Here is a 19553-nt window from a genome sequence, read left to right as displayed (position 1 = left end):
AACTGACGTAAAGGACGCGCGCAAGGAATCGAATCGGCGCGCTTTTGTTTTGTCACGTACATCTACTGACATCAAACACACGACTGTTGAACTGACACGATGTCAAAACACCTCATATGACGCCATATATGAAAACGAGTGAAAAACACATGAACTATATCTCCTCGCAGACTTTATTATGCCTTCTTTCAGACACAGACACAGACACATCTTGTGGGAATTTCCACTGACGTAAAACCACTTCCGGTAAGTCAACAGCAGTAACAGGTATTAACCGTTTATATACTGTCTATATGGTTTAAACATAACACGTCCATCATCAACCAAACCTGACTAAAGTTGTGTTTAAGCTCAATATATGGGCTTTAATAATTCTATTGTGTAGTTTTTTAAAAAAAAATTTTTACATTTCCCTTTTGACTATATCAAAAATGGGATCTTTTTTTATTAGATCATTTTAATAATAAATACGTTTATTGAGGAACGAGTAAATACACCAGATTTTAGGACGACCACAACATTAAAACACAAGGCAGAAATACCCCCGTTATTTCAAAAGAAAAGTCACGTTTGTTTTTTTATTGAAGAAATATCAAAACAAACAATAGAAAAAAAGAAAAGTCACGTGTAAAATAAATAAATTACGCATCTACGTACTGTAACTTTTCCTATTTTTAATTTAATAAAGAAATATTCGAAGTGAATGCGGAAACGGTGGTGATTGGAAATCGATGTAAAATGTACACAAATATACTAGCCTGTACATGTTAAATAAAGAAATGTATATGTATGGAAACCATTTATAAGAAAAAAATCGCGCAAGTATGACATAAAAAGTCGAAATTATGAAATCATGAGTTATAATTAAGTATAGTAGGCCTGGTATGTAACAATTTCGACTGTTCATCTCATAAATTTGTAATTTTAGGTCTTAATTTCAATCACAATAATGACTTACCTTAAAATTTCTAATTTTTATATCATAATTTCGATAGACCAATGATTTGTTATTGTTTTTCCTCTCAGGTGGTAGTCACGTGCTTCCGTAGGTCTGAGCACAGGTGAGGTGACGTCAGTGCGTGCGTGCGTGTGTGTGTGTGTGTTTGTGTTTGTGTTTGGGGAAGTGAAACAAACGAACTTCACGCTGTGGATTGGAAGCGTCGCCATTTAACAGGGAACTTTGAGAAAACAGCGATGGTCTCAAACATATCATGACATGTTTAAGCTTTAAGACTGTTTAACTGTATCGATTATCGATGGACGCCGGTCAGTTCTGCCGCAGACCGGAAGTGGTTAGTGATGACAGTCTGCAGGGTTTTATGAAGATCGGTTGCGGGGGATTCGGTGAGATCTACCGGGCCAAACACACGGGATGGGTCATGGATGTGGCGATAAAGCTGCTGCTTTATAAAGACGGGTAAAGTAGATCATCCTACATCTGTTCTTCAGTGCTTTTCTAGTGACGTTTCCCTTGTGACAACTTGCCCCGTATGGAGCAACATCCGCTGCTGGTCAAATCACCACAGTTCTTTGGCAGAAACTTGATCCTGGTTACCATTTGCATTACTGTAATTACATTAATTAATTGTGTGTTTAATTGTGATTAATTGTGTGTTTTGTGTTCCAGAATGTCAACTCATTTAGTTTTCTGATTATTCTGTATGTTTGGAGAAATCTATAATAATATATCAGTATTTATGCAGAACAATTTTTTTGACTTAAAGTCAATAGGCTAATGATATAAATTTTTTGAAATTGTGATATTGAAAAGTTGAAATTATGACAAAGTCAGTCATAATCATGAGATAAAAAGACAAATAAAGATGAAGATGAAATTATGACATACTAAGTCATAATTATGAGATAAAATGTCAAGCTTATTAATGAACAACTGTTATCAAGCAGATTTATTTCAGCACTCTATGAAAATGCACTATAAACATGTTTATTATTGTAAAGATGAATTGTGTATTCTCATTTCTCCCGGCCCGTTGATCAGGTCCACGTGACCACGTCCCCTTCGAGATACGCAGACAAATTGAGACAAAAACTAAATATGATATACTATGAGATAAAAAATCGAGCTTCTGACTGAAGCCCAGCAACGTGTTGCTAAACGACAGCCTCGATGCCCAGTCCAGGCCCGCCTACACACACATCTAATGATGCACTATAAACCTGTTGAGCCACAAAAAAAAAAAAAAAAAAATTATATATCGTTATTGATGTCAATCCAATTTTTTGACTAAAACAGTCAAAAATATGAGAAAAAAAGTCAAAACTATGAGATGAGTCATTCTTGAAATTCCTTCTCGTTTATTTTCCTGGTCTCGTTGAGCAGGTCCACGTCCTCTATCCAGAGAGAGGCAGCCCTGATGTTCCAGGGAGGGAGCCCGTACGTCATGCAAATCCTCGGCCTGTACAAGGGCCGTCTGGGGGAGTCCCGGCTCCCGCTGCAGTGTGGGCTGGTGATGGAGTTCATGGCCAAGGGCTCGGTGTCCGGGCTCCTGCAGACGCTGGCCGGGCCCCCCCCGTGGCCCCTGGGCTTCCGCATGGCTCATCAGATCGGCCTGGGCATGAACTTCCTCCATCAGCTGAGTCCTCCACTGCTGCACCTCGACCTGAAGCCCAGCAACGTGCTCCTCAACGACAGCCTCGTCGCCAAGGCCAGTCCACACATGCAGTACACACACGTGCAGCCACACAGCCGTAAAAAAAAAAATATATCGGTATTGATGTCGAACAGTTTTTTTGACTTAAAAGTTTGTTCGACATCAATACCGATATAAAAAAAATATATATATGACATAAAAAGTCGGAATTATGACTTCGAAATTATGAGATAAAAAGACAAATTGAGAAAAAAAATAAATTATGACATACTAACTCTTAATTATGAGATAAAGTCAAGCTTATGACTCAACAGATTTTACACACAGACAGCCTCGACGCCAAACATGTTGAGCGACACAATCCTAAAAAGAATAATAAAATTACATATCGGTATTGATGTCGAACACATTTTTTGACTTAAAAGTTTGTTCGACATCAATACCGTTATATCATTTTTGAATTTTTTGGCTTATAAAGTCAATTATGACATAAAAAGTCGGAATTATGACTTTGAAATTATGATTTAAAAAAATTGAAATGCTGTGTGTGTAACGCCCTGTGTAACGCCGTGTGTAACGCCCTGTGTAACGCCCTGTGTAACGCTGTGTGTGTGTAACGCCCTGTGTAACGCCGTGTGTAACGCCCTATGTAACGCCATGTGCAACGCCGTGTGTAACGCCCTGTGTAACGCCGTGTGTAACGCCCTGTGTAACGCCCTGTGTAACGCTGTGTGTGTAACGCCCTATGTAACGCCCTGTGCAACGCCTTGTGTAACGCCCTGTGTAACGCCCTGTGTAACGCTGTGTGTGTGTAACGCCCTGTGTAACGCCGTGTGTAACGCCCTGTGTAACGCCCTGTGTAACGCTGTGTGTGTGTAACGCCCTGTGTAACGCCGTGTGTAACGCCCTATGTAACGCCATGTGCAACGCCCTGTGTAACGCCGTGTGTAACGCCCTGTGTAACGCCCTGTGTAACGCTGTGTGTGTAACGCCCTATGTAACGCCCTGTGCAACGCCTTGTGTAACGCCCTGTGTAACGCCCTGTGTAACGCTGTGTGTGTGCAACGCCCTGTGTAACGCCGTGTGTAACGCCGTGTGTAACGCTGTGTGTGTAACGCCCTATGCAACGCCGTGTGCAACGCCCTGTGTAACGCCCTGTGTAACGCTGTGTGTGTAACGCCCTGTGTAACGCCCTGTGTAACGCTGTGTGTGTAACGCCCTATGTAACGCCCTGTGCAACGCCTTGTGTAACGCCCTGTGTAACGCCCTGTGTAACGCTGTGTGTGTGTAACGCCCTGTGTAACGCCGTGTGTAACGCCGTGTGTAACGCTGTGTGTGTAACGCCCTATGCAACGCCGTGTGCAACGCCCTGTGTAACGCCCTGTGTAACGCTGTGTGTGTAACGCCCTATGTAACGCCCTGTGAAACGCCTTGTGTAACGCCCTGTGTAACGCCCTGTGTAACGCCCTGTGTAACGCTGTGTGTGTAACGCCGTGTGTAACGCTGTGTGTAACGCCGTGTGTAACGCCGTGTGTAACGCTGTGTGTGTAACGCCCTATGCAACGCCGTGTGCAACGCCCTGTGTAACGCCCTGTGTAACGCTGTGTGTGTAACGCCCTGTGTAACGCCCTGTGTAACGCTGTGTGTGTAACGCCCTATGTAACGCCCTGTGCAACGCCTTGTGTAACGCCCTGTGTAACGCCCTGTGTAACGCTGTGTGTGTGTAACGCCCTATGTAACGCCATGTGCAACGCCGTGTGTAACGCCCTGTGTAACGCCGTGTGTAACGCCCTGTGTAACGCCCTGTGTAACGCTGTGTGTGTAACGCCCTATGTAACGCCCTGTGCAACGCCTTGTGTAACGCCCTGTGTAACGCCCTGTGTAACGCTGTGTGTGTGTAACGCCCTGTGTAACGCCGTGTGTAACGCCCTGTGTAACGCCCTGTGTAACGCTGTGTGTGTGTAACGCCCTGTGTAACGCCGTGTGTAACGCCCTATGTAACGCCATGTGCAACGCCGTGTGTAACGCCCTGTGTAACGCCGTGTGTAACGCCCTGTGTAACGCCCTGTGTAACGCTGTGTGTGTAACGCCCTATGTAACGCCCTGTGCAACGCCTTGTGTAACGCCCTGTGTAACGCCCTGTGTAACGCTGTGTGTGTGTAACGCCCTGTGTAACGCCCTGTGTAACGCTGTGTGTGTGTAACGCCCTGTGTAACGCCGTGTGTAACGCCGTGTGTAACGCTGTGTGTGTAACGCCCTATGCAACGCCGTGTGCAACGCCCTGTGTAACGCCCTGTGTAACGCTGTGTGTGTAACGCCCTATGTAACGCCCTGTGAAACGCCTTGTGTAACGCCCTGTGTAACGCCCTGTGTAACGCCCTGTGTAACGCTGTGTGTGTAACGCCGTGTGTAACGCTGTGTGTAACGCCGTGTGTAACGCTGTGTGTAACGCTGTGTGTGTAACGCCCTGTGCAACGCCGTGTGTAACGCCCTGTGTAACGCCCTGTGTAACGCTGTGTGTGTAACGCCCTGTGCAACGCCGTGTGTAACGCAGTGTGTAACGCCGTGTGTAACGCTGTGTGTGTGTGTAACGCCGTGTGTGTGTGTAACGCCCTGTGTAACGCTGTGTGTGTGTAACGCCGTGTGAAACTCTGTGTGTGGTCTGCAGATCACAGACTTCGGCTTGTCCCGAATGGCTCTCAGCGTGTCGAGGTGTTCGGGTGAGCGAGACCAGGACGAGGGAGGGACGCTGAGCTACATGCCTCCTGAAGCGCTGCAGTCCGTCAACTACAAGCCCAGCAAAGCCTCCGATGTCTACAGGTGCTGCACCACACTGCAAAAAACCCTGTATTGTTGACTTGTTTCCAGTCCACATGTCAAACACTTCATAAATCAAGATGCATTTACTAAAGTACTAAAATGACATAAGATATTAAGTCTTGTTTTCTGGGGAAATTAATCAAAATAGAGTTTTTGCTTAAAACATGCAAAATTATCTGATTAAGATTATTTTTCTTACCCAATTAACAGATAATTTTGCCTTTTTTTTTAACATCAACACACTTAATTTTGATTAATTCCCCCGAAAAACAGGACATAATATCTTATGTCATTTTACTCGTCTAGTAAATGCATCTTGATTTAAGAAGTGTTTTACAAACAAGTGTTTGTGCCCCACAACACCTCGCCCTTTATTTGTATATATGTATGTATATATATATATATATATATATATATATATATATATATAGTACCAGTCAAAAGTTTGGAAACACTACTATTTTTAATGTTTTTGAAAGAAGTCTCTTATGCTCATCAAGCCTGCAGTTAAAAAAAACAAAAAACAAAAAACACAGTAATATTATGAAATATTATTACAATTTAAAATAATGGTTCTCTTTTTTAATATACTTTAAAATGTAATTTATTTTTGTGATGCAAAGCTGAATTTTCATCAGCAAGTACTCCAGTCTTTGGTGTCTTATGATCCTTCAGAAATCATTCTAATATGATGATTTGATACTCAGTTATTATCAATGATGGAAACAGTTGTGCTGTTTAATATATTTTTTTGGAATACTTTTTTCAGGATTCATTGATGAGTAAAACGTTAACAGCATTTATTCATAAAAACAGCATTTATTCAAAATAAAAACATTTCTAACAATATAAATCGTTACCATCACCTTTTATCAATTGAACGCATCCTTGTTGAATTAAAGTACTCATTTCTTTAAAAAAAAAAAATTATTGTTCCCAAACTTTTGAACGGTAGTATATATTGTTACAAAAGATTTCTATTCTAAATAAATACAGTTCTTTTTAACTTTTTATTCATCAAATAATCCTGAAAAAAGTATCTCAGGTTATAAAAAAAATATTAAGCAGCACAACTGTTTCCAACATTGATCATAAATCATCATACTAGAATGATTTCTGAAGGATCATAAGACACCAAAGACTGGAGTACTTGCTGATGAAAATTCAGCTTTGCATCACAAAAATAAATTACATTTTAAAATATATTAAAAAAAGAGAACCATTATTTTAAATTGTAATAATATTTCATAATATTACTTTTTTTTTTGTTGTTGTTGTTTTTTTAACTGCAGGCTTGATGAGCATAAGAGACTTCTTTCAAAAACATTAAAAATAGTAATGTTTCCAAACTTTTGACTGGTACTGTATATATATAAACTACCGTTCAAAAGTTTGGGGTCAGTAAGTTTTTAAAGGAAGTATCTTCTGCTCACCAAGGCTGCATTTATTTGATAAAAAACAATTAAAAAAAACATTAATATTGTGAAATATTATTACAATTTAAAATGACTGTTTTCTATTTTAATATATTTTAAACTGTAATTTACTCCTGTGATCAAAGCTGAATGTTCAGCATCATTACTCCAGTCTTCAGTGTCACATGATCCTTCACAAATCATTCTAATATGATGATTTGATGCTCAAGAAACATTTATTATTATTATCAATGTTGAAAACAGTTGTGTACACATTTTTTTACACAAAATTCTTTGATGAATAGAAAGTTCAAAAGAACAGCATTTCTCTGAAATGTAAAGCTTTTGTAACATTAAACACTACCGTTCAAAAGTTTGGGGTCAGTAAGAATTTTAATTTTATTTTGGGGCGAAATAAATAAAATAAATCAATACTTTTATTCATCAAGGATGAGTTAAACTGATCAAAAGTTACAGTAAAGACATTTATAATGTTAGAAAATATTCTGTTTTAAATAAATGCTGTTCTTTTGAACATTCACAATGTTAGTTCACAATGCAGTAACTAATGTTAAGAAGATTTCAATTAAAAATGAACATTAGCAAAGATTAATAAATGCTTATAAGTGCAGTTCATTATTAGTTCATGCTAACTAATGTAGTTAACTAATGTTATATACAGTATATATATAATGAGCATTGTTCTACATATATATTAGGAAACTTATAATAGAGATATACACATACTCAACACAATTTTACACACACTTCACATTATTACACGTACAGTTAGGAAAATAAGTATTTGAACACCCTGCTATTTTGCAAGTTCTCCCACTTGGAAATCATGGAGGGGTCTGAAATTGTCATCATAGGTGCATGTCCACTGTGAGAGACATAATCTAAAAAAAAAATCCAGAAATCACAATATATGATTTTTTAACTATTTATTTGTATGATACAGCTGCAAATAAGTATTTGAACACCTGTCTATCAGCTAGAATTCTGACCCTCAAAGACCTGTTAGTCTGCCTTTAAAATGTCCACCTCCACTCCGTTTATTATCCTAAATTAGATGCACCTGTTTGAGGTCGTTAGCTGCATAAAGACACCTGTCCACCCCATACAATCAGTAAGAATCCAACTACTAACATGGCCAAGACCAAAGAGCTGTCCAAAGACACTAGAGACCAAAGACACCATGGGGGTGGTGTGGCGCAATGGATAAGACACATGCCTTTGGTGTGAGAGACCCGGGTTCGAATCCACTGTGAGACACCAATGTGTCCCTGAGCAAGACACTTAACCCCTAGTTGCTCCAGAGGCGTGCGACCTCTGACATATATAGCAATTGTAAGTCGCTTTGGATAAAAGCGTCAGCTAAATGAATAAATGTAAAATGTAAATGTAGAGACAAAATTGTACACCTCCACAAGGCTGGAAAGGGCTACGGGGAAATTGCCAAGCAGCTTGGTGAAAAAAGGTCCACTGTTGGAGCAATCATTAGAAAATGGAAGAAGCTAAACATGACTGTCAATCTCCTTCGGACTGGGGCTCCATGCAAGATCTCACCTCGTGGGGTCTCAATGATCCTAAGAAAGGTGAGAAATCAGCCCAGAACTACACGGGAGGAGCTGGTCAATGACCTGAAAAGAGCTGGGACCACCGTTTCCAAGGTTACTGTTGGTAATACACTAAGACGTCATGGTTTGTAATCATGCATGGCACGGAAGGTTCCCCTGCTTAAACCAGCACATGTCAAGGCCCATCTTAAGTTTGCCAATGACCATTTGGATGATCCAGAGGAGTCATGGGAGAAAGTCATGTGGTCAGATGAGACCAAAATAGAACTTTTTGGTCATAATTCCACTAAACGTGTTTGGAGGAAGAAGAATGATGAGTACCATCCCAAGAACACCATCCCTACTGTGAAGCATGGGGGTGGTAGCATCATGCTTTGGGGGGGGGTTTCTGCACATGGGACAGGGCGACTGCACTGTATTAAGGAGAGGATGACCGGGGCCATGTATTGCGAGATTTTGGGGAACAACCTCCTTCCCTCAGTTAGAGCATTGAAGATGGGTCGAGGCTGGGTCTTCCAACATGACAATGACCCGAAGCACACAGCCAGGATAACCAAGGAGTGGCTCTGTAAGAAGCAGATCAAGGTTCTGGCGTGGCCTAGCCAGTCTCCAGACCTAAACCAATAGAGAATCTTTGGAGGGAGCTCAAACTCCGTGTTTCTCAGCGACAGCCCAGAAACCTGACTGATCTAGAGAAGATCTGTGTGGAGGAGTGGGCCAAAATCCCTCCTGCAGTGTGTGCAAACCTGGTGAAAAACTACAGGAAACGTTTGACCTCTGTAATTGCAAACAAAGGCTACTGTACCAAATATTAACATTGATTTTCTCAGGTGTTCAAATACTTATTTGCAGCTGTATCATACAAATAAATAGTAAAAAAAATCATACATTGTGATTTCTGGATTTTTTTTTTTTAGATTATGTCTCTCACAGTGGACATGCACCTACGATGACAATTTCAGACCCCTCCATGGTTTCTAAGTGGGAGAACTTGCAAAATAGCAGGGTGTTCAAATACTTATTTTCCTCACTGTACGTCCTACTTTCGGTTTAATGTGTTTTGTATTGATGGTATCGTCTAACTTTGTTTTTATCTTATGTTCTGCTTTAATAATAAATAAAAAAAGGACTAGAGATTAGAGCTTCGTTTACGTCAGCCTCCTCGAAACCCCGCCCACCAAACACACGCCAGCCAATCAGACGTCAGATAAAGTGATTGACAGGCAGAGAGTGTTTCCTGAACAGGCTGTAGTTTCATGACTGAATATAATGTGCTAATGTGTGTTTTGTGAATGTTTGCTCTCCAGCTACGGTGTCCTGCTGTGGTCAATCATCACTGGGAAGGAGCCGTACAGCGGTAAGCATCTCCATTTTCAATTTTTTTTACGTACTTTTTCTCAGATAAACATTACACTTCAATCAGATGTACATCAGATATCTTTATATCAAAAACATACACAACATACAAATATATTCCCATACATACACAATACAGTCGTGTTTGCCGTACATCTCATCAGAAATGTTTCTTTTTAACAAAACAACAACAAAAGAAGAAAAGAACTGTACATATAGGGAGTAGTCTTTCTGTGAACAGAAAATCTGAGTGAAAGAGTTGTTAGTCGCTTTGGATAAAAGCGTCGTCCATATGAATGAATGTGATGTCCCCCGCCGACGTGTGTGTGTGTGTGTGTGTGTGTGTGTGTTCCAGGCGCTGTGTCCAGTCTGGTGCGGTTTCGGATCCCTCTGGGCGACCGGCCGGACCTGACTCTGATCGACCTCAGCGAGACTGAAGGACTGGAGGGACTGGTGGAGCTCATGAGGAGCTGCTGGGACCAGGACGCCCAGCACAGGCCGTCCTTCCTCGGTCAGGAACGCCAGCAGCATCACATTTATTTATTTATATACTGCTTATTTTAATGTTTTATTTTTTTTAAATGACATTAATCCGTGCATTAATTCATTATTTATTTGTTATAATCTTTTTATTTGTTTATTTCAATCCAATTTTTTTATTTTTCAATCTTTTAGATGCCAAATATGATCATCTTTGTATTGATTTATTATTTATTTAAATCAAATTTCATTTCTTTTATTTTATTTATATACCTATTTAGTTTAGTAGTGTTTTTTTTACACTTCTCTTCTTTTTTATATAAATTTAATTGTATTAATCCGTTTTTTTTTTAATCAAGTGCATTAATTTATTATTTATTTTAATAAACATATATATTTATTTAATCTTTTTATTTATTTTTCTATCTTTAAGATGCCAAATATGATCATCTTTGTATTTATTTATTATTTATTTAAAGCAAATTTCATTCATTTAAATAAACATTTATTTATTTCTTATAATATTTTTTAATTTGTTTACTTTAATCAAATGTTTTTATTTATTTTTCAATCTTTTAGATGCCAAATACGATCATCCATTTATTATTTAAATCAAATTTCATTTATTTATTGTAATAAATATTGTTTTATTTAAATTAATTTATTTAGTTATTTAGTTTAGCAGTATGTTTTTTATTTTTACATTTCTACACTGCTTTTCTTATTTTTATTTATTTAAAAAATATATTTTAATTTTGTAATATCTTAATTTAATTTTTATAAAAAAAAATCATTTTAATCAGATGTATTTGTTTATTTGTTTCTTATTTTTAATTTTTTTATTTTTTGTATCAAATGTATTTATTTAAATCAAATTTCATTTATTTAATCAGTTTTAATTTAAAAAAAATCAAATTTATTAATTTAATTAGACGTTTTATTTAATGTTATTTAAATAAAATTCTGTTTATTTTGAATAATTTATAAAAATCGCATATTTATTATTCTTGGATTATTTTCTTGATTGCCATGGTTTATTCAGTGGTATGTGGTAATGTGTGCTGGTGTGTGTTTTGTTGAGTGGTGTGTGTAATGTGTAATGTGCTGGTGTGTGTCCAGACTGTGTGAAGGTGACGGAGAGGATCTTGGAGAAGCACCAGCGTGGGATCAGTGATGCCGTCAGAGACGTCCTCAAACACCTGGTCAAACACACTTCAGTTTCAATGGGCTGCAGATCGCTTGGCTTTTCCTTAATTCAGTCGGATCAAACCTAAAGCCACAAAACGTCTTGATCATTTCAAGACGTCTTATATTTGGGCATGGAAAAACAGCAATCATATTTTAAATTCATCTAAATATAATCATTTATAAGTTTGAATCATCTCTTTTCTTAAAACATGGTTCAAGGCTGAAATTTGAGGTTTAGTATTTTATCAAACTGTCCAAACATGAATATGTAATTTGAGCTGTGTTGTGTAATGGCTCATGTTGGGGCTGCACTAGATCTCTGTCCGGCTCATGTGGTGATCACTTTATTTGTGCAGGTCTTAAAAAGCCTTAATTGCAGATACTCATATTCAAATGCCTGTGTGTGTGTGTGTGTGTGTGTGTGTTTATCTGAACCGGTCGAGTTGACCAGATCTTCTCTGCTCTTCTCTTGATCAGGATGGAGACGTCTGTTCCAGTCTGAGATCAGTCCAGATCTCCCGTAACCCACAGAGCGGTGCGCTCACACATTCACACGTTCACATCTGTGTGTTCAGCACGTTCACATCTGTGTGTTCAGCACGTTCACATCTGTGTGTTCAGCAACAGTTTTTATATCAGCAGTTCATCAGTATGCTCTTCTTCTTCTTCTTCTTCTTCTTCTTCTTCTTCTTCTTCTTCTTCTTCTTCTTCTTCTTCTTCTTCTTCTTCTTCTTCTTCTTCTTCTTCTTCTTCTTCTTCTTCTTCTTCTTCTTCTTCTTCTTCTTCTTCTTCTTCTTCTTCTTCTTCTTCTTCTTCTTCTTCTTCTTCTTCTTCTTCTTCTTCTTCTTCTTCTTCTTTGTGTCTTTCAGAAGAACGTCCTCAGGATGTCACCGGATCACTTCCCAAACAGGTATTATATTATATTATATTATATTATATTATATTATATTATATTATATTATATTATATTATATTATATTATATTATATTATATTATGTTATATGTGATGTTATGTTATATGATAGGATATTATTTTATATTATTTTATGTTAAATGATATAATATAATATTGTTATATTATGATATATTATGTTTTATTATATTATGTTATATTATACAGTACAAAATAGTATGTTATAATATATTACGTCATATACAGAACAAAATATTATGTTATGTTATATTATGTTTTATTATGTTATGTTATATTATAATTTGTTATAATATATTTTATTATGTTATATTACATTATATCATATCATATTATTTTTATTATATTGTTATATTATATTATATTATATTATATAGAACAAAATATTATGTTATAGGCCTATTATGTTATATTATAATTATTTATTTTTTTAACCATTTTAACAAAGTAAAAGCATTATTAATAATTGTAAAATAATTTCACTGATCTAATATTATATTTTGTGTATATTTCTTATCTAATTTTACATGATTTATTAAATGAATAATACATTATTTTATTAAATTGTTATTAATATTTAAGTTATTAATTTTATTTTATCAATGGCATGGTGTCGACAGAGAATTTAATATTAATTAAAATATATATATATTATATATCTATACATATACATACATACATACATACACATATATATATATATACATATATTCTTTTTTTTTATTATTATTAATATTAAATTCTCTGTCAACACTGCCATTCTTGGTCTGCTAAACGATGAGAGTACATGAGCTTTTTCAGTTCGGTGCGTCTCTAGTTAAATTCTTCAGACAGTTTCAGTGTGAAATGAAGAGCTAAATGAGAGTAATGGTGTAAATGAGCTCACCGTAACCACAGCTGTATCTGTGTCTCGTAGGAAACAGGAGCCAGTGACACAGTGAACAGAGGTGACCTGAACAGAAATCAAAAACGCATAGTGTTGATTCCCATGATTTGTTTGGTGCTGAATGTTTGTTTGTGTTGTTGCAGACTCGTCTCCTCGTCCCGCTGCGCCTCTGATGCCTCCCAGAACCACACAGGTCTGAGACCAGCCCAGTCAAACTAACTAACTAACACTTCATACGACTGACCGGCTCACAGGTTTATGTGTTTGTTTCTTACAGCGCCAAACGTCGACTCCAGGTCAGTGCTCTGAAAGTTTACTCATGTTCAGTGTTTCTTCAGAAAGTGTAATTGAACGGCAATTGAAACTCATGCAGAAATCAGTAAACGTGGTGCATGTCTCCGGACGTCACCGTAAAACATAAAAACTGCAGATTTACCAGTTTAACGGTCAAAAATGACAGAATTATCATTTTTTTTGTCAATGAAATGAATGTAATATATTTTAGATTGATAATGTTTATTTAATATTTTGTATTTTTAGGGGATTTTATGGTAATAAATTATATTTACGCTGTATTTATAATCCATTTGTTCACTTTTTGAGCATATAGACCTGAAAAGTACATTTACAACTCAAACTGTGGGTAAATCTCGAACGCTTTAGAGCGACAGACTGAAGTTTGATCTCTTTTTAAAGACGACACTCGGCAGATTATTGCTGAAGTGAACAAAAAGTTTGAAAAGTGAACTTAAAAAAAGTTACAGAATTGTGTTTATTGTTATGAAAAATGTCATTTTTATATGAAATATATATTTTTAAAATCACGTTTCACTCTTAAAGGGCATGTTGCAGGTTAGAGTCAAGCCAATGTATAGAAAAATTAAATATAAACATATACTTATAAAACGCTATTTAGGCTTCTGGAGTCGTTTTTGTGAGAAAATTTTACTTCCGCATTTGAAAACCGCCGAACCGGAAGTGACGTAACGGGAGGGAGAGCGGTCAAAGTGAACAATAGGAAAGCAACGGATCGCAATGACAGCTCGGAAAGCTGGGGGAATTGTAGCCTAAATGTTTACTCGTATGGGCTATAATTGATATAATTGATATATATGATGATATCATATAATTATGAGCCTGATATGAAGCCAAGTGAGCAGGACAGGCCAGGGTTAGACAGAACAACGGTGAGTTGTGGTGTGAGGAGAACAGGGCGAGAGAACAGTGTTAGCTTATAGATGTATTCACGTTAGCCGACGATATGTACAACACTATGCTCAGATCACAATACTGTACAGATTATTATCATCATGTATCAGGCAATAGCAAAGCTAGTACTTAGACAATTACCTGCATGTGTTGTGTGTGTCAGCCATTAGGAGACCGTTTCCAGAGGAAGAGGGACTAAAGGCTTTGAATTGACCCATTTGGTGACGATGAATAAAAAAAATGATCACAATCACAACTGTCTTACTGTATAAAAGCTTTATATGTAGAAACAGCCAACAGAAACATTAAAGTGGGTTTGTACTGATTGAAAATATATTATATTTATTATAATAATAATAATAAGTGTCGGCTGCAGACTAATACAAACACATAAATGCATTACATTACAGGTTTATGTAGGATATGTTAATGAATTAAATTAAGACAGGCACATTTTGTAAAACAGATGTACAATAATAAGTGATCTCTGACGGATCCGCGAGCGTCATGTTTCCCGCCGGCGGCCGAACCACCTGAAACCTGTGGACTCGATGTCCTGACAGGCCATAATTCACAATCATTTACCAATAAGCACCGAAAACACACTGAATCATGACCGCTCCAACTGAACACCAACCTGCTCCACCCGGAGCGAACGCAGAGCCGGCGAACGACTCCCTCTGGTGACGTCACATGATGCGATGGTGAAAAACAAGCGGTTTTCAACACGCTCAAGGAAACTGTCACGTTTTCTATTAAATTTGTGCCCTTACGTCTTGCAAAACAATTTTTAATCCTGCATTTACTTTTCATAAGGCATTTTCACACGAGGTTATATTAATTTAGAAAAAAGAAAAAAACCTGCAAGATGCCCTTTAAACTGCAAGTAAATCAAAGCCATAAATCTAAACAAGTTGTGTTTCAAATATGATCTTGATATCTCATAAAACAAGCTGTCAGTGATAGAGCCCTGCACGGGCCTCAAATCTAGGCCCGAGCCCGGCCCTGGCCCGAGACGCTCAGGCCCTAGCCCGACCCGTGTCCGACAGCTCATCAGAATTATCAGCCCGAGTCCGACCCGAGCCCGTTTTTTTTCTTTTTTTTTTTTTCACAGCGGCAGCCTGCCCTATTTGCAGCCATTAAAATATGTCCGTTTTGTTAGTTATGTTTCTTTTATTTTCATTTCTTTATTAAGTTAATTTAGACGTAGAATGTTTGGAGCATTAAAAAAAAAAAAAAAAAAAAAAACGACCAAGCAGCCGAGCCGACAGCGAGTAAAACATGTTTGATCAATTTAGCCTCTCAAATCAACGCTAATACTTTAATTGGCTACAATAAAATCCATAGATATAAAACACTTCAAGCATATCACACACACAGACAGTTAGTTTAATGTTTATTTATTAAACCACAGTGAGTAATTTTTTTTTTTTGAAATACTGAGGCAGGCTCAGGCTGCGCGCAAAAGCGCTCGCAAACGAAATGAGCAATAGAGCAAATTAAATTAAATAAATCAAAAACAAACTTGCAGGTTATCTTACCTCAAAAATGCACCACAGAACATGGCCATTCTTTTTTCCAGTAGTTTCCAACAGTTAAACGAAAATAAAGTCCAATCAAACGAAAAGTTAAAGTCTCTTACAGAGCATCGTGGAGAAAAAGAAGCATCCACAGTGGAAGATTTTAACCCAGTCCTCCTCTCTTCTATCACTTCTTTTCTCTTAATATTCTCCATTATTTGCACGTGAGGTGAATCGTTGGTTGCGCTGACGGGAAACCTTCTGTGTGTGCGCGTGCTTGCGTGCGTGAGACTGTCATGTCAATCATATGTCAGTGTAATTATAAGATTATGAAAGTTATGAGGTTATTAAATGTCTTTCTATGTTTGTTCTTCTATCGTCGACGTCAACTTCTCATATTTTTTTAATGAATGTCTAAAAATATAAAAAGAAGGATAACCCAAAAAAGGCCCGAGGCCCGGCCCGCATGTGACCTATGACGTGAAAATTGGCCCGAAGCCCGGCCCTAGGGGCGTAAAAAAGTCGGGGCCCGTCGGGCTCGGGCTGAAATGCAGGGCTCTAGTCAGTGAGATGTAGTTCGGCTGCAGTTCCAGACGCTTCCACTAGAGGAAACTCGTCTCATTCGTTTCCAATGCGCTCGTGTCTGACCGCGAGGAGCTCAAGTGTGACTATTCTTATATTCGTTATCAGGTAATTTCATGATCAAAGAGCGCAGTCGGAGAGAGAGCGGCAACAGCACTGGTAAGATCATTTAGTCTGATTTTATACTGTAAAGCATGTCATATAACACACTCACACACGTTATCTTTTAAAGTCCCTCTGTAGTCGATCACTGTATCCCTTAAAACTCATCTTTGATGTATAATATAATGACTTTTTTTATTTTTATTCTTCATGCCTTAAAATATCTTGAATGTAACTCGACACCCTTGCCTCATTTAGTATGCGTGGTTCTATGAATATGCAAATGAGCCCCGCCTCCACTCACTCACTCAGCTCAGAGATCCACTGGTTGATGATCACACGTTGATCTGATTGGTTACAAGGTAGTTTGTGACGTCAGAAACACCAGCGATTTCAAAGCGTGTTTTTGAGACTGTCTTTGGTTCACTGCAGTTTTAAGGAGGAAATACTCAGCAATGGTGTCGACTTATGAACTTACACATGCTTTGTCTTAAAGCGTATTAAAAACACCACATAGACACTGAGATTAAAACTGGATTTTCTCCACAGGGGACTTTAGGCATTTACACTTGTCCAGCAATCGGATTAAAATCACTTTACACATTTTTAAAGATTAACGTTAAGTTTTAAGAAGGGCTGTCAATGTGACGGTCATTTAGTGTGATCCGTTATTGAAAAACATAAATCCAACAGGCTTGTCATGTGATAAATTCAAGTACATGACATTGATTGACAACTCTACTTGTAAGTGAATATAATGCATAAATGGTGCAGATTGCATGATAATAAAACTCCTTGAGCAATAACTGTTGAAGATCAGACATCAGTAATCATCAGTCCTTCTGGTGCTCTTCTCCAATCAGGAACTGAAAGCTTGACTCACTCGTTCGTCTCTCTGCTTCTCCTTTAGGCGTCCACATCAGCATGTCCAACGTGCTCGGAGTTCAGATCGGAAACAACAACTGCCTGAACGTTATTCAGAGATCCCGGCAGAGACACCAGACCAAATAAAGCCGTAGAGACATTATGAGACTGGAAGTGGCGAGGTTGGTTTAGAAGAGTGAGGAAAACTCCAGGGTTTTCAGTCTGGCTCAACGAGTCACGAGTTTGGCCAACAAAATTGAAAGAAAGAAGTTTGTTTTTCCGCCACAGAATAAAACATTTTAAAAGATAATTGCGACTTTATATCATGCAATTCTGACTTTCTGACTTTAAATCTCCCAATCACCTGATATCAAATCAGAATTGCGAGATATAATCATGCAATTCTGAGAAAAAAGTCCGAATTCTGACTTTATAATTCTGAGAATTCTCCACACAATTATAATAATAACAATTCTTGTTAGTCGCAATTACCTTTTTTTATTTTTCATTCTGTGGCGGAAACAAGCTTCCATATATATTTGTATGACTTAGTATGTCATAATTTACTTTTTTGTTGTCATAATTTCAACTTTTTATGTCATAATTACTCCAAACCATGTTTTTTTAAGACAAATCAGATTCATGAAGACTTTGGGACATGCCACTGTTTTAACAATCAACTGTAACGAGCTAACAAATACTTTTCTACCTTTGATTAAATTGTATATTTTTCCCAAGCTGTGTCTCCGTGTGTTGGATATTCCCTGTGCTTTATGATCAGTCATATGAGGAGGAGGATCAGGAGTGATGGAGTGTGTGCTTTAGTCAACTCCTGGTGACTTTATATCACGCAATTCTGACTTTATATCAGGCGATTCTGACTTTATATCAGGCGATTCTAACTTTATATCAGGCAATTCTGACTTTATATCACGCAATTCTGACTTTATATCAGGCGATTCTGACTTTATATCAGGCGATTCTGACTTTATATCAGGCAATTCTGACTTTATATCAGGCGATTCTAACTTTATATCAGGCGATTCTAACTTTATATCAGGCAATTCTGACTTTATATCACGCAATTCTGACTTTATATCAGGCGATTCTGACTTTATATCAGGCGATTCTGACTTTATATCAGGCGATTCTGACTTTATATCAGGCAATTCTGACTATATATCAGGCAATTCTGACTTTATATCAGGCAATTCTGACTTTATATCAGGCGATTCTAACTTTATATCAGGCAATTCTGACTTTATATCACGCAATTCTGACTTTATATCAGGCGATTCTAACTTTATATCAGGCAATTCTGACTTTATATCAGGCGATTCTAACTTTATATCAGGCAATTCTGACTTTATATCACGCAATTCTGACTTTATATCAGGCGATTCTGACTTTATATCAGGTGATTCTAACTTTATATCAGGCAATTCTGACTTTATATCACGCAATTCTGACTTTATATCATGCAATTCTGACTTTATATCACGCAATTCTGACTTTATATCAGGCGATTCTGACTTTATATCAGGTGATTCTAACTTTATATCAGGCAATTCTGACTTTATATCACGCAATTCTGACTTTATATCATGCAATTCTGACTTTATATCACGCAATTCTGACTTTATATCACGCAATTCTGACTTTATATCATGCAATTCTGACTTTATATCAGGCGATTCTGACTTTATATCAGGCGATTCTGACTTTATATCAGGCGATTCTAACTTTATATCAGGCAATTCTGACTTTATATCACGCAATTCTGACTTTATATCAGGCGATTCTGACTTTATATCAGGTGATTCTAACTTTATATCAGGCAATTCTGACTTTATATCACGCAATTCTGACTTTATATCAGGCGATTCTGACTTTATATCAGGCGATTCTGACTTTATATCACGCAATTCTGACTTTATATCAGGTGATTCTAACTTTATATCAGGCAATTCTGACTTTATATCATGCAATTCTGACTTTATATCA

General features: G+C 37.5%; 1 protein-coding gene across 3 annotated transcripts; it reads left to right on the top strand.

The window, feature by feature from the left end:
- The first annotated feature begins 88 nt into the window (after window positions 1–88).
- On the top strand, window positions 89–18286 carry ripk3 (receptor-interacting serine-threonine kinase 3). Of its 3 annotated transcripts, none has more exons than XM_084403995.1 (14): window positions 89–246; window positions 1027–1417; window positions 2342–2666; window positions 5281–5432; window positions 9738–9787; window positions 10142–10297; window positions 11386–11468; window positions 11932–11989; window positions 12327–12364; window positions 13303–13333; window positions 13416–13465; window positions 13550–13568; window positions 16692–16742; window positions 17596–18286. In XM_084403995.1, the coding sequence occupies exons 2-14, from the start codon at window positions 1257–1259 to the stop codon at window positions 17694–17696; spliced, it is 1275 nt and encodes a 424-aa protein (XP_084260121.1). In that variant the 5' UTR covers window positions 89–246; window positions 1027–1256; the 3' UTR covers window positions 17697–18286. The 3 variants fall into 3 exon arrangements, 2 of the variants coding, with proteins under 2 accessions (XP_084260121.1, XP_084260120.1); XM_084403994.1 differs by having other exon boundaries at window positions 12324–12364; XR_014626721.1 differs by lacking the exon at window positions 13550–13568 and having other exon boundaries at window positions 240–267; window positions 12324–12364; window positions 13416–13481.
- The last annotated feature ends 1267 nt before the right edge of the window (window positions 18287–19553 follow it).

Source organism: Rutilus rutilus (assembly GCF_951802725.1).
Source record: "Rutilus rutilus genome assembly, chromosome: 3".
NCBI lineage: Eukaryota > Metazoa > Chordata > Actinopteri > Cypriniformes > Leuciscidae > Rutilus > Rutilus rutilus.
Note: the sequence above shows the minus strand (reverse complement) of the source record. Positions and strands in the feature narration are given on the sequence as shown.